Genomic DNA, 15,591 nt, shown 5'->3' on the forward strand with positions numbered 1-15,591 from the left:
CTAGAGCTCGTTGTCTCTAGCCCAGCTGGTAGGAAGGACAAGTGGAGGCCTGTCCACAGCCTTCTCCCTCTGCTCCTCCTGCCCCTATAGCCAGCAGTGCAGGATGAGCAGACACGGGCCAGGACGGACGGGAAGTAGCAACAGATGGACTTCGGGTCAGGGTGGAACGAGTTGCTTTGTACCCAGGGCCTGATGTATGCTCAGCCCACACTGCCATTGAGCAGCATCCCCCCTCCCCCAGCCCCAATCCAGTATTTTTAATTTCCAGTTTTCAATTTTCTAGTATTGTATCTGGAATTGGACATTTGTAGAAAATGAAACTAGGCTTTGGAATTAGTAATGTCCAAGGCAGACAGATTATAAAGGACAAAAATAGAGCCTTGAGCCTTATAGGTGTGTGTGGGACAGGGTGTCACTCAACAAGTGTGGCTCTGCAGGTAGGGTCATTGCATAGAGTGAATGAAAAGCCACACATGTAAATGACCTGTCATTTAAACATCAAAAGCATGTTTAAAGAAGTTTTGGGGGCTGACTGGTACAGATGCCTGTTCCTAGTACACAGAAGCTGAGGGGAGGGGATGCCTTTTATTTTTAATTACATGTCTGTATATGTGACTGGGGCGGGGCGTGGGTGGTGGTGCAGGTAACCAGAGAGGACAGAGACCTCAGAGCCCCTGGACATGGGTTCTGGCACTGAATTCAAGTTCTCTGCAACAGTAGTGTGTGTTCTTAACCACTGAGCCATCTCGTTTAGCCCCCTGATTTTTATTTATGGCATATCAGCACTTTAAAGACTCGTGTGGAGTGGTGGAAAGCAGGCGCAGAGCAGGGCCAAAGGAAGCTGGGTGTATATAGTGCTGGGACAGACCGGATGAGGTATAGTTCCTTCCATAGGACTGTCTGGTAGGGTAGTACTGATGAGAATAGGGTATCCTGGCCATGTTAGAAATCTCAACTGTGCCTTTGCCCTCAGCTTTTGTATTGTCGGAGAATCTTTACCTAAGGCAGGATCTGGAGACTTGGCCTTGCCTGAAGAAGAACCAGCACTGTGATCCAGGGCGGGGCTTGGGTCATACAGCTGATGGCTGTAATTAGGTAACCGTGAATGCTTTGGATAGCCAGGTGTGGTAGCCTGCACCTAAAATGCTAGCATGTACAAAGTCAAGGCCAGCATGAGCTACAGGAGATCCTGTCTCATCCAAAAAATAAAGTAACAAACCTCTTGGATGTTGTGGGACCGTTCCATGTAGCTGTGACACAGTGGCCTTGGGAGAGTGCTATGGCCTGACTCCACAGAGAGAGAGGACCTTTGAGGCTCGGCACTCAGAACATGTCCTGGACCAAACTTCAATCTCCCCTGGGCCATGTTAACCAGTGTCCTTCCCTGAAGGACAACTGACCGAGCCCTGAATCCTAATGAATTTCCCAACCTTGGAGTGGTGTTGCGAACACCAAAACCTACCTTTGGTGGGAAGTGAGGCACTGTGCCTTAACTGGCCAGTTCAGGTTGATCAGAGGACTCAGGCCACTGTCATTAGTGGCGAATGGCAAGAGCTTACTGTGTCTCCAGCCTGCTGTATCTGCTTCTTGACTAACTGTGGTCTGCATCGCCTCTCAAGTTACCTGAAGGGCAAAGGACCCAGCCGAAGGACACTTGGATGCGTTTGTTTCCTTATAAAGGTAAACAGGGTTTTCTCACATCAGAGTCATTTCTGTGAGATTCTTCAAGGAACAAGCCAGTTTCCCAGAAGGAACAGCTCTCTCTTTGAACCTCCACTGTGTTGGAAAATCCCTAAGCAATTCATACAAATTGAAACTAAATCCGGAGCTGGGCATGTTCACACATGCCTGAGGCTCAACACTTGGTAGATCAGGAGTCCAGGTTATCCTCTCAAAACAGCAACAAATGTAAATAACTCTTTTTTTTATTTCATTTTTTTCTTTTTTAATATTTTTTATTAGGTATTTTCCTCATTTACATTTCCAATGCTATCCCAAAAGTCCCCCATACTCTCCCCCCCCCTTGTAACTCTTGAAAGACTATTCTATTTGAATACAGATTTATCTGTAGATACAATGTCATGAATGACTTGTTTAAATACAATTTTAGGGGGCAAGAATCCCAGCAGTGCTATTATGCATGTATACACACACACACACACACACACACATGAATAAAGTTTATGCTCATTTAAAGCTGGATATTCTTCCTACAGTTGATGTAGAACTTTATAATGTATTAGGAAAGAAATTGACAAAGTTTATGAAGCCTAATATTTTGAATCATGAGCAAGTCAAAGTATGTTTTTAAACGTTTTTTTACTTTGTTGATACTCTACTTCCTTGTGCATGTGTGCATGTACATGCCTGCATATGTGTATATATGTGTTAGTGTGCTTGCATGTGTACATGTGTATGTGTGTGTTTGGGTGCATATGTGTGTGTGTGTGCTTGTGTATGTTCGTATGTGGGAGCTTGTTGGTATCTGGGTGGAGGTCAGGCAACAGCTTTTTGGGAGTTTGTTCTTGTTCTGTGAGTCCCAGAGGTTGAAAGCCTGAGGTCAGCCAGGCACTTTTACACACTGAACCATCTCTCTGGCCCTACCTTTTTTTTTTATATTAAACAAAAATTGCTACTTTTACCCAGTGTCAATACTGGGGAAGGTGAAACTCTTTTTAAGCTACTGGACAGTTTGTTTTAACAGCTGAGGAAACTGTTCTTTTAGTCATTTTTTCCTTTAATTTTATTTTTAAAAGAAGTTTATTTTAGTTGTACAGTAGATATCTTACTACATGTATTACTGTGCTTGTGTGTATTTGTGCACATTCGTGCATATATCACAGTACTCTGAGGGGGTCAGAGGACAACTTCAGGAGCCTGTTCTTTCACTCTGTGGGTTCCAGGGACTGAAACATTAATCAAGGGAACATGAAAGCAGGAAGTGCTTGCAGCTAAGTCCCTGTTCTTGCTCATTTGCCTATACCTCTAACCAGTTATCCCTGAAGAGCAGTTACTGAGCATCGGCCTTTGAACCAGGCCACCTGTAAGCCGTCTCCTCCCTTTCTCCTCTTCCATTCCTTTTCTTTTTAACAGGGTCCCATGTAGCTGGGGCTGGCCTGGAACTCACTCTGTAACTGAGACTGACCTGGGCTAGCCTTGGACTCACTCTGAGACTGACCTGGGCTAGCCTTGGACTTACTCTGAGACTGACCTTGAACTTCTGATCCTCCTGCCTCCTCCAGAGTGCTGGGGTCAAAGATGTTATCACTTCTAATGTAGGATCCCCTCCCCTTCCTCTCAGTTCAGGAAATGGAAACCATTGGGGAAGTAGACAGTTTTACCAAGCCTTTGCTTGGGTAGATATTGTTTTGTTTTGTTTTGTTTTTTTTTCTTTTATAAAATGCTCTTTCTCACAGAAAGCCTTAGGGTCTCCAGCCTTTAGGAGTTTTCCTTCAGTGTGTTACGCCTGCACCCAGATGCTGACCTTTGCCCCATGTGAGACCAGCCCTGCCGCTTCCCACAGCATCTGGATGTCCCGAGGACCACACGGCAGCAAAGGCTGATGACGGCAGCACCCAGGGTCACACAAGCCAGCCAGACCCCTGCAGACGCTGGCGCTCCATCCCATGGCTCTTCGTTCTCAGATGAGTGGTTTCTGCTGTGGGACCCCTTTGTTTTGTTCACTGATGGTTTGCTAATGTTGAGTCGAGATCGGCTGGGCACCTGGGAAACTCTTGTGTCTGTGGGTCCAAAGAAAGGAGAAATAGTCTTGTTGCCTGGACTGTGGGTGAAGTCTGTGCTTGGTGATACCATGTTGACCTTGGTAGCAGTGGACACGTTTGCAGATGTGAATCTTAACCCCACATCCGTGGTTGACTTCCTGGAATAACTGATACCCGTGTTTGCACCTAAATCCTGCTGTGTGGTTGACGCTGCCTCTGTGGATGGCACCATGCGGTTCATCACATCTGGGTATACTCCTTCACTCCCTACACTCATAGCTTTTAGAATCCGCAGTCTATCCCACCATTCGGACGAGGAGCGGCTGTTTGGGTAGATGGGAGATGTATGCTCAAAAACCAGCAAGTCTGGGTCTATGCCTGAAAGATAAGAGATATTTTATTTTTAAAAATAACAGCTTATTTGAGAATTTCACAAATGTATGCAGTGTTTTACCAGTTTCTTTGTGACGGCCTTAGGCACAGCCTGAAAGCTGTGGGGTTTTTCTCTGGAGTCTGGGCTGAGCCAGATTCCAGTTCCAGCTGCACAGACTCCCGAGGTTCAGAGCAGGCTGAGTGTGTGTTTATTCCAACATCCCAATGACACTCTGCTGTGGACAAATATGGCTGTACAGAGAAGACGCCTTTGTGTATAAAGAAAGCTTTGTGCCAGAGTTCCCATGCTGCCAGCAGCCACGGTGAATACCACACACCACCTAATAAGCTGGTAAAAACAGCCAGGGAAAGGACCCTTTGAAATTGGGAGCAATGCCAGCAGCCACACCCTCCCTGTTTTAGCTTTGTCTTCTCTCGTTGTACACTCAAAGGCTGTGTAGCTCCCCAGTGCTCCCCACCAGGAGTGCTGTCTGCCTGTGCCCCCAGTGCTCCCCACCAGGAGTGCTGTCTGTCTGTGTCCCTAGTGCTCCCCACCAGGAGTGCTGTCTGCCTGTGCCCCCAGTGCTCCCCACCAGGAGTGCTGTCTGCCTGTGTCCCCCAGTGCTCCCCACCAGGAGTGCTGTCTGCCTGTGTCCCCCAGTGCTCCCCACCAGGAGTGCTGTCTGCCTGTGTCCCCCAGTGCTCCCCACCAGGAGTGCTGTCTGCCTGTGTCCCCCAGTGCTCCCCACCAGGAGTGCTGTCTGCCTGTGCCCCCAGTGCTCCCCACCAGGAGTGCTGTCTGCCTGTGTCCCCCAGTGCTCCCCACCAGGAGTGCTGTCTGCCTGTGTCCCCCAGTGCTCCCCACCAGGAGTGCTGTCTGCCTGTGTCCCCCAGTGCTCCCCACCAGGAGTGCTGTCTGCCTGTGCCCCCAGTGCTCCCCACCAGAAGTGCTGTCCACCTATGCTGCTTCCCTTCCCCACTTTGACCTCTGTGACAATGCTTCATCTCTCATCATTTTGCAAAGCTTAAGTTTCCGAGGCAGTGACTTCTGACCTCCTGGTCATGTGTGCCACATCCTTGGTACTGTGGGACCTTCTTCTTGAGTCTCCCTGGCAGTCAAGTCCAACTGCCTGCCTCTTCTTTAGCCTTGGCTTTTTGTCCCAGCCATCTGTCTGTCTGTCCTCATTTCTGTTGTCAATTTGACATAAACTAGAGACAGCTGGGAAGAGGGACCCTCCACTGAGGACTTGGCCTCCATCTTGTTAGCATGTGGGCGTGTCTGTGGTACTGTTTGATTGATGGTTGATGGGAGGGATTAGCACACTGTGGGCTCCATTTGTATGCAAAGCTAGCTGAGCTCAATCCCAGGAACAAGTCAAGTGCTCCTGCCTCAAGTTCCTCCCTGATTTCCCCTCGTGATGGGTTGTGAGCTGTGTCAAGCGCGCCCCCAACTCGCCAGCAAGAACGACGCCACAGCAGGATCCTTCTGCACACGTTTATTCAGTCCTATTTCTTCTTTCTCTATATATCTCCCCTGTTTATATCTCTCCCTTGTTTATATCTCCCAATAATAACAATCCTCTCTCGAATAATAATCCTCCCTCTAACCCGGGCCTCTCACTCTTATATACTCTCAGTTCCCATCCACGCACAGCAGGCCACACCACTTCACCAGGCACGCAGCTTCAGCTAATCAGGGCAGCAGGGGCAAATCTCCACCAAATTGGATTCACCTGTATCCTGGTACACCTGCGCAGCACTCAAGATGTTTGTGTCTTATATGAGGAAGTCAGGTGCAAGTCATATGACTTAGCTGCAGTCTCTGGCGCCTTTGGGACTGCCGCCACACCCGCTCCCCACAATTCCCCCTTTTTTCTTTTTTGGCAGAGAGAATGTCTGTAGATAGCCCCCCGCAGCCATGTCCCTTACCCGTCCTTGGGAGACAAACAGCATTGGTTTGATCCCTGTCTTAGGTTGGTGACATGCCCAGGGAGTCTTATCACTGACTACCTCTCTATCATGCCAAGCCACACCTGGGGAGATTGTGTTTTGCTTGTGGCAGGTGCATCAAAAGGCCAGGATGTTGATTAATCTATGGCCAGATCTTAATTGCTGCAAGCAAGCCTCATGGGTGAAGGTAGAGGTCTGATCCCCAGTGTGCAAGCATAGGGGCCCTACACAAAACCATCCCTTAGGCTCATCACCCAGAGAGGTCTTGGCCAGCTCCCGTGTCGTTTTTCCTGGGGGAAGGGAACTAGGACACTGAACCTTCATGCAATCAGACATACCTTCCACAGGATGCCAACAGCAAGCTATCCTCTGTGCAGTGCTTAGCCTCGCACCCCACGGCATAACGCAGCATAATTTCTTTTAGAGCGGCAAACCGAATCTGAGGAGATTGTCCCGCCTCCACTGCAGCAAAAGCCTACGCTACCATGGCGAAAGTGCGGGCCGCACACTCTGCACCTAACACATGTGCCAAACACAAAAAACACACACACACTATAACAAGCATACATCCCAGGGCTCTCATCCCCGCTCATCTTCCCTGAAGCAAGGGATAGATAGCCAGAGAGGCTATCTCTTTAAGGGGAATTCAGGGATCAAAAAGGCATGGAAAAATTTGAATGTCATGTCGAGCTGGTATCGGCTTCTGGAATACCGAAAGGATCTCCCATCTCGGCTCCATCCTTTGTGCTTGTGGGATCATCTACCACATCCACAGGGGCAACTGGATCAGGAACCTCATTCTTGCAGCGTCTCACCAATCTCTCCGGCACCCAAGGCACCCAAAGAGGTTCCGTCTGGTCCTGTGGAAACACACAAACAGACCCTCTCGCCCACGTCAACACCAGATCTGGTCGATCCTCTCCAAATCTCCGGACAGAAGGTCCACCTACAGGTGGCTGCTGAGGAGGCATAGGGAGAGGACGCAGAAGCTAATTCGCCTTCCTCCTCTGCCTCAGCTCTTTTATTTTGTCCTTTCTGTCCACCTGATAACACTGTGTCTCCTTTCTTTTTCCTTTTTCTTTTTAAGCCCTTCTCCTCTTCCGACATACTTTCTTGTTGCTCTGTAAGGATTTTCTGACCTGTCTTGACTGCCTCTACACACAGTTTCAAACAGTAACAGAGTCCATATATCAGAACAAACAAGACCAAAACTATCAGACCTACCCACAAAGGGTCAATGGGAGAAAAAAGCATAACTACACAGCGAGGCTCTATTGATCACTACACTGAGGTTATCATAGTTCCTTAACTTGTCCCCAAACCGGGAACCTTAACTTGTCCCAAAGCCGTGAACCTTATCTTTACTTTGTGCCTGCTTCCTGGCAACTTTATACTTGCCTCTATTTTATCCGAGGTCCTTCCCAAACTCCTGGGGTCGCAAGTTTCACTTACCGTGAACTTACCCTGCCTGCAACCACTGACTGCTGAAAGTTCTGAACTCGGTGGGGGAGTCGGTTCCCCGTACGGGCCACCAATTGTCGCGTCTGCTCTCGACCAGCAAGAACGACACGACCACCAGTCCTTCTAACAGCAGCTTATTCAGTCTTCATCTTTCTTCTTTCTCTTCATCAGTACCGTTCCCCAGCTGAAGAGTTCTGAATCCACGCCGGATCCTTCTCAACAGTCTGTTTTACAGGAACTTTTATTAACCACTCCTTCCCCGTGATGCAGTTCTGAATCCTCCCTGTAGCAGGGGGTCTTCACTCGTGCCTGAAGATGTTTCTTGTCCCGGGTTTCAGCACCAACTGTCGAGCGCGCCCCCAACTCGCCAGCAAGAACGACGCCACAGCAGGATCCTTCTGCACACGTTTATTCAGTCCTATTTCTTCTTTCTCTATATATCTCCCCTGTTTATATCTCTCCCTTGTTTATATCTCCCAATAATAACAATCCTCTCTCGAATAATAATCCTCCCTCTAACCCGGGCCTCTCACTCTTATATACTCTCAGTTCCCATCCACGCACAGCAGGCCACACCACTTCACCAGGCACGCAGCTTCAGCTAATCAGGGCAGCAGGGGCAAATCTCCACCAAATTGGATTCACCTGTATCCTGGTACACCTGCGCAGCACTCAAGATGTTTGTGTCTTATATGAGGAAGTCAGGTGCAAGTCATATGACTTAGCTGCAGTCTCTGGCGCCTTTGGGACTGCCGCCACACCCGCTCCCCACAGAGCTGGGAGTCATAAGTGTGCAAGATGAAATAGCCCCACACACGCACATACCCATTAGTTACCTTCCTATTGCTGTGATAAAACACCATGGCCGAGTACATCAAGGCAAGCAGCAAGCAGCAGGCCTGGTAGTCAGGGCAGGAAACAGAGCTCACATCTTCAGATGCAAGCAGGAAGCTTACGGGCAGTAAGGCAAGGCTATCCAATCTCAACGCCTGCTCCCAGGGAAGTGATTCCTCTATCGAGGCTGTACCTTGTAAGCTTCCCCAAAGAGCACCACCAACTGGAGATTAGGCCATCAAATACCCACGCCTACGGGGAACATTTATCACTCAAGCACTGTGCTCCGAAAGCTGCTTTTGGTGTGGTGTAAATCACCGCAACAGAAAGCAAACTAGAACAGCATCCTTGGTCTTCAATTATGTTCTCCCTTCACCTCCCTCCCCAGAGTCCACAGCTGTCCCACTGTACTGATGGCACCGAGGTGCATGTGGCCTGTGCCTTCCTCTTTCAGGGCACTGAACTTTCCCAGTGCTCTATCAGACACTTCTGCATGCACACCCCAGGCACCATCTCTGAGGGGGTCCAAATGCGCTAACCTTGGCCTGTTGCCTCTTCCCGCCCCCACTACCCATTCTGGGCTATGAGAAGCAGGGGTTGGCTCTTCCCTCATTTCCTCCCTTTAAAAGGTTACTAAGGGATGGAGATGTGGCTCAGTGCAGATCCCTGGGACTGATCCCCAGTACCAGAGGCTCCTAATGAATCGTTCCAAAGTTCAGCAGCAATTTCCTTCATCACAACCACCATTACCTTGTCAGTTCCAATGCTTCCCTGACCAGATGTCTCCCTCTGCTTCTGAAAATGTCAACCTGAAGATGCCACTGCCCTCTTGAAGCCATATTTCCACTGTGGCTCCTAATGTCCCCATTCATGTGGCCAGGTCAGTTTTCCCACTGTCTGGATGGTGGCTCAGGGCTCCCTGCCTGCCTCTGCCTGGTTTCTCACTTTCTGCAGTTCCCTCCTCTTAAGGGCTTTGTGCTGAGGCAGTATCTATCATGTGTTCATGTGACTACCTGTGTGTGTCTCTGAGTGTGTGCATGTGTGTGAACACACTGATGTGTACAGGAACAAGAGTAGGAGATGAGAGGACAACCTTGGGTGGTGGTCTTCAGATCCATCCACCTCTTGAGACAGTCTTTCTCAGTGTATTGGCTATCTAGAGACCAGTAAGATGCTGCTGTCTATCTGGGGAGCTTCCTAGTCCCTTACTCCCAACCCTGCAGGACCCTATTGCAGTGTCCATAGACCTCAGGTGGCCCATGAGCACTCTCTCTGCTTCTGAGTGACATTCCTAGCCACTGTAGTAAAAATGCCTACTTTAGCTTTTGCTGAGTTTTCAATATAGTCCAACCACAGAGCTTACACTCCTGTTCAGTTGTGCATAGTCTGTCATCTGGAATGAATGCTGGTGAATGTGCCAAACAAGGTCTTGATGGCCAAACTATCTCCAGACAGAGGTTTCTGGAAAACAACAGTCTGGGGACTTAAGCCTGGGTGTTCCAGCCAGTGTTTGAAGCTGCGAGCCCTTCTAGAGAAGTAAGTGGCATTTGCTTCCCAAAGCCTTGTCCGACGCAGTCTTTACCTGCTGTTATGTTATACAGTATGGCGCTGGCCCCGGGCTCCAGGATGCAGCTCTCCAGGGTTGGGCAGTGAACATGAAGGCAGTTGACATTGTCGTGGACGGGATCGTGGAAGAAGACAGCCACATTACAGGAAACTGAAAGGCCAAGGGAATCAGCTTAGCGTTAGGGTCCTGGCTTCCATCAGTTGTGTATTTGTGTATGAGAAAGAGAGAGACAGAGACAGAGACAGAGTCTCACTACACAGCCCAGGTGGGCCTTAATTAAAAAAAAAAAAACAAGAAATTTTATTTTAGATTTATTTATTTACTTTTTGTATGTGAGTACACTATAGCTGTACAGATGGTTGTGAGCCTTCATGTGGTTGTTGGGAATTGAACTTTTAGGACCTCTGCTCGCTCTGGCCCAAAGATTTTTTTTTTTTTTTTTTTTGGTTTTTCAAGACAGGGTTTCTCTGTATAGCCCTGGCTGTCCTGGAACTCACTTTGTAGACCAGGCTGGCCTCGAACTCAGAAATCCACCTGCCTCTGCCTCCCAAGTGCTGGGATTAAAGGTGTGCGCCACCACACCTGGTTGGCCCAAAGATTTATTTATCATTATACATAAGTACACTGTAGCTGATTTCAGATGTACCAGAAGAGGGTGTCAGATCCCATTATGGGTGGTTGTGAGCCACCATGTGGTTTCTGGGATTTGAACTCAGGACCTTCAGAAGAGCAGTCAGTGCTCTTAACAGCTGAACCATCTCACCAGCCCCCAGGTGGGCCTTAAACTTGTAATAGTCCTACCCAGCCTCCTAGTGCTGGGATCCTAGGGTCAGAACCACCAAGCCTGGCTTTGCTACCAGTCAGATGAGATCTGAGTAACTTCTATTTCTTTCTGGAACGTTGAATGAATCTTGTATTGTGGTTAGATATTTTTCAGAACATTATAAACTATTAAAACTATATAATACACCTATTTGAAAGAAAATATTATTCTAAATGCTCTAGTATATTCCTTTCCACAGAGGACACCTGGAATTTTTATTTGATTTTCATTCTTTTGAGACAGAGGTCTCTCTTAGGCAATCCTCCTGCCTAAGTGCTGGGACTGTAAGTATGAGCCACCATAACCAGCCTTAGATTGATGGACTGATCATATATTTAGAGATGGGGTCTCACTGTGTTTCCTGGCTGGCCTGAAACTCACTGTGTAGTGTAGGCTGGCTTTGAACTCAGAGATCTGTTTGACTCTGCCTGCTAGGATTAAAGGCACACACCATCACATCCCATAGAATCATTATAGTTTAGTCTTAGTAATTTTTGTGCATGAAAAACATCAGTTGTCTACACAAAGCTCTGGAAAGTACCTATCTGATTTCTAAGAACCACATGGTCTGAGTGCTAAGGTCCTGGAGCCACTGGAGGAAGAAGGAGGAACAAAAAAAAAAAGATGTGGGCTGGAGAGATGGCTCAGCAGGTAAGAGCACTGACTGCTCTTCCAGTGGTCCTGAGTTCAATTCCCAGCAACCACATGCTGGCTCACAACCATCTGTAATGGGGTCCAATGCACTCTTGTGGTGTGTATCTGAAGACAGCTACAGTGTACTCATATAGATAAAAATAAATAAATCTTTTAAAAAAGATGCTCCAACCACAGACAAAGGAATGACATAGCGGGGACAGCCAGAAGATCGTATGACACCTGAGGGTGTGGATCTGGGTGCAAATGTTTTCCCAGGGGAAGCCTATCAGTGACTCTTAAATACACAAGGATGCTGGCTTCAGTGGGCAGGGCATATCTGCTACTCACATATTCACGCTGGCTTTTGTTTTCCAGATCCGTTGCTTTAAACATACTGGTTATTTCTGGAAACCCAGAATCAGAGTTACTGGGTGCAACACTTTGTGCGTCCGTCCGTCCTAATGTGCACATGCACTGCGAATTCATTCCTAATGCAGAGCAGCCAGGACCATGTGATATGTCCGCTGGCTCAGAGGTATCACACTCTTTAATAAAACAGGATTACAGAGATACAGTGTCCCACCTGAAGCATGCTGGGGGTGGGGTCCGTGTAGGTCAGGGAGGGTGCTGTGCTGGGGGGTTGGGAGGTGAAGGTCAGGGAAGGCACTGCTGTGTTGGTGGGGATCATGTAGGTCAGAGAGGGCACTGTCCTGTGGAGTCCTGCTCTGCCCTTCAAGAGAGTTAGCCATGGAGAGCCACAGCTCTAGTCTCACTTCTGGGACACCTTCGGGTTTCTGCAGCATTTTCTTTTCCCCCAGGAGAGAAAGAATAAGACAAAATTAATTACTACTGCATTGGGTTGCAAAACCCCCGAGGATGGTTCTGGGAAGTTGTAAGGAAAAGGAACTGAAAAAGTTATTTAATATTTAGATTTGAGATAAGAAAGTCATTGGTGTGATAGAGAACAGTATTGGATCTTACTCTATAGCCTAAGCTGCTCTTGAACTCAGGCTTATTATATATCCCAGAGTGACCACAAATTCATGACCATGCCCCTGCCTCAGCCTCCCAAGTTTTGGGATTACAGGTATCAGCCACCACACCTCTCTTATAGAGACTGATTTTTATTGGAATAATTTTTTATGAAAGATTTATTTTATTTTTAATTATGTGTACTTGTATATCTATGAGAGGGGAGGCATGTGGCATCAATGCATTCTGTGGAGAACTGAGGTATCAGATCCCTGGACCTGGAGTTATAGAAGGTGTGAGCCACTCAGGTGCTGCTCTACAAAAGTCATAGGAGTTCTTATCCACTAAACAGTCTCTAATCTCTCTGGCCCTATGACATGCTTTCTATGGAGCTGGGAATGTGGTGCCCACCCATAATCTCAGCTTTCCAGAGGCCGAAGGGGACGGATCAGGATTCCCCAAGAAGAGGACAGGGTGAGAGGGAGGGAGGGGAGAAAGGAAGGATGTAAGGAAACTGACCTTCTAGTTCATGTGTATGTTTCAATGTTCCAACTCCGTGCAGAAGTGTGACAAGTCTGGGCCCTGTCGTCCTGTCTTGCCTTCCTGGCTGCAGAGGCTCTGGGCTCATGGAGTGTCCTGGATGACTGCCCTGAACTGTTTTTCTCTTTAATGTTGATGTGTGATATGTCTGTGAGTGTGATATATGTGTGCGAGTATGCATGTGTCAGCGGACAGCCTTGGGGGTCAGTCCTCTTCCACCTTGTTTGAAGCACAGTCTCTTTGCTTTTTGGCTGCTACATGCCTTAGGCTAGTTGGCCTGCGAGCTATCAAGGATTCCCCTGTCTCTACCTTCCATCTCCCTTTAGGGCCACTGGGGATTATAGATGCTCATACTCCTGTGCTCAGCTTTAAGTGGGCTCTGGGGATTCAAACTTGGGACCTCATACTTGTCTGGCAAGCACTTTAGCCACTAAGCCATCTATTTTCCCAGCTCTGTTTTGTTTTCATTTCAGCAAGATTTCGTGTATCCCAGGCTGGCCTCAAACTCATTACATAGCTGAGGACAGCTTTGAACTTGTGATCTCCCTGCATGTCCCCCTAAGTGTTGAGGTTACAGAAGTGGGCCACCACTCTGGGTTTATGTACTGGAGGCCTCCAGCATGCTAGACAGGCACCCTACAGATTTAACAGAAACCCCAGCCTGTGACCCTGCTCTGAAAAGATTCCTTATCAGACCGATTGTTCTTTGTGCCTCTTTAGCTTTGAAGGTCATGGCTTGGGACAAGTCTCTCAAACCACAATCCCTGAAAATCTGGCCGCCCTCCTAGACGCTCTAAACTTTATTCAGAAATTTGCATATGCAATTGGCTAAGCAATGTCTTTAATGAATAATCAGTATCAAATTATGGTTAAAAAGACCATGAGGCCCCTGTGGGGATGGCTTTCACAATACACTGTGTTGCTCTCGTGTCTTTCTACCTAGCTTTAAAAGAAATGAAAATGTCTCCAAGCAGTTTTGACCTTGAAGGCGTTCACACCCAAATCCCATTTATAGGGAAACTTGAAGATAGCATATCTACACTCTAACTTCCTGTACAATGTGCCCCATGCTTTTTAAGCCTGGAGATACATCTTATAAGATAGGCATGACACTGAAACCACCAAAAGTTATTTTAAGGAGAAATTATTAAACATGGTGGTGCTTGCTTATCATCCCAGCACTTGGGATTCGTGGATGGAGGACCAGGAATTCAAGGCCAGCCTCCACCACGGAAAAGTGAGTTCAAACTGGGCCACATGTAAGTACATCTCAAACAAACAGAGCCTCACTGCTGTACCAGACCAGTACAGGATTAAGCCAGTTCGCTTTCCAGCAGGAGTTAGAAGGAGATCGTGAGCCCTTACTCCTCACTGCGGAGCTGTTGACAGTTGATGGCTTCATGGGAGGGGGACTCAGGGTTGGTTAGTTGGTTTTTCTTTCTTTCCTTCTTTTTTCTCCCCCTTAGAGGAGCAGTTCTTGGTCATGCCCAGGAAAATCTGGGCAAGACAAACTGGAGTCAGTAGGTTATTTTTTTAAAAGGAGAATATGAAGGGAGTGGTGGTGAGGGATCTAGAAAGGTTAGAAGTTAGAGGTTAGAGGGCAGAGTGGGGGTGAAAGTGGTCAAAACACTAAGATTCTCAGACTTAACAGAAAACATCTTAAAAGCACTGAGAAACAAAAGTAAATAATGACAGTTTGAAAGTTGGTTACTGTAAATCCAGGTTGTTTGTGTTTGTTGTTTTGGTTTTGAAACACAATCTTAGCCCCTGCTGGTTTCAGCTCACAGTGTAACTGAGGCTTGCCTTGAGCCCTTGATCCACCCCATCCCCCCACCACCACTTTCCAGTTCCTAAATGCTGGGATTGTAGTCATGGGCCACAGCACCTGGTTTATTGGAAACATTTGGATTATAAAATAATCAAGTTAGTTAACCCTGAAAGAAATATGTCCCTTTAGCACTTTGTCAAAGAACGCAGGATACCGTGGGTTCAAAATCACCGGCTCTGCTGCTGCCCACCCTGGGTCCTTCTGCCCCCCCCCCCCCCCCCACACACACACCTGGGCGTGCTCCTGGAGTCCTCTTTGGATCTCCCACTATGGGCCTTATGCTCTGGTTTCGGGGTCTTCCCTGGTTCTACCCCCTAGCCTTGGCCTTGTGCTGTGAAACTACCCAAGTGGGCTCTGCCAGCCCCCTCTCGCTCTCACCATCCTTCCGGAGGCAGCAGCTGCGGCCGCACTTCTGCCCGGTGTTCTCCGAGTAGTACTTGAGGAACTGGGCGCCCAGCCTCTGAGACTCCTCCAGGTCCAAGAGCATCCCCGGGAAGCGGCGGATCCAGCAATCTCTGTAGAACACAGTGGGTGAGCAGAGCCCATGCACCATGCTAGCCAGCCCCAGCAGCAGTAGCAGCTCCACAGCCCGCATCTCTCCGTGCTGAAGGGAGGCAGCTGGAGCTGATCATGGGCTGCTAGGGCTGCAAGGGGCGTCCTTCTGCCGAGGCATCTCGGCTCCTTTTTTGTTCCTTTCCAGCTGGGCCCCGGGAGAGTGCTGGCCTTGCTGCTTTCTCTCTGGACCCTGTCCAGAAAGTTTTGGTGTTCTGACCCTTGCTCTTTTGAAGGCGGGGATGCTCCCGTCAGCTAGTCAGCTATTCTTCTTTCTCTAGGAGTAAAGAGTCACAGACACCTTTTCCTAGGCAGGCATAAAGGCCAGGAGAAA

The 15,591-nt window shown here is 48.2% G+C and overlaps 1 protein-coding gene across 1 annotated transcript; it reads right to left on the minus strand.

Annotated features, from left to right (window-relative positions):
* Positions 1-3,397: 3,397 nt before the first annotated feature.
* Mansc4 (MANSC domain containing 4) lies at positions 3,398-15,368 on the minus strand. Its single transcript, NM_001034903.3, has 3 exons — positions 15,084-15,368; positions 9,922-10,056; positions 3,398-4,100 (listed from the first exon to the last, which is right to left on the minus strand). The coding sequence occupies exons 1-3, from the start codon at positions 15,298-15,300 to the stop codon at positions 3,439-3,441; spliced, it is 1,014 nt and encodes a 337-aa protein (NP_001030075.1). The 5' UTR covers positions 15,301-15,368; the 3' UTR covers positions 3,398-3,438.
* Between the last annotated feature and the right edge of the window lie 223 nt (positions 15,369-15,591).

The sequence above is a fragment of the Mus musculus genome, chromosome 6 (assembly GCF_000001635.26).
Source record: "Mus musculus strain C57BL/6J chromosome 6, GRCm38.p6 C57BL/6J".
Taxonomy (NCBI): Eukaryota; Metazoa; Chordata; class Mammalia; order Rodentia; family Muridae; genus Mus; species Mus musculus.

What these genes read in the sequence shown, in the direction of transcription:
- Mansc4 (NM_001034903.3), bottom strand. Translation starts at nt 15,300, where the DNA reads ATGCGGGCTGTGGAGCTGCTACTGCTGCTGGGGCTGGCTAGCATGGTG. An exon ending in CTGCTGCCTCCGGAAGGATG is followed by an intron (nt 10,057 to 15,083) that starts GTGAGAGCGAGA and finishes TTGGCCTTTCAG; the next exon opens with TTTCCTGTAATGTGGCTGTC. An exon ending in ACTGTATAACATAACAGCAG is followed by an intron (nt 4,101 to 9,921) that starts GTAAAGACTGCG and finishes CTTATCTTTCAG; the next exon opens with GCATAGACCCAGACTTGCTG.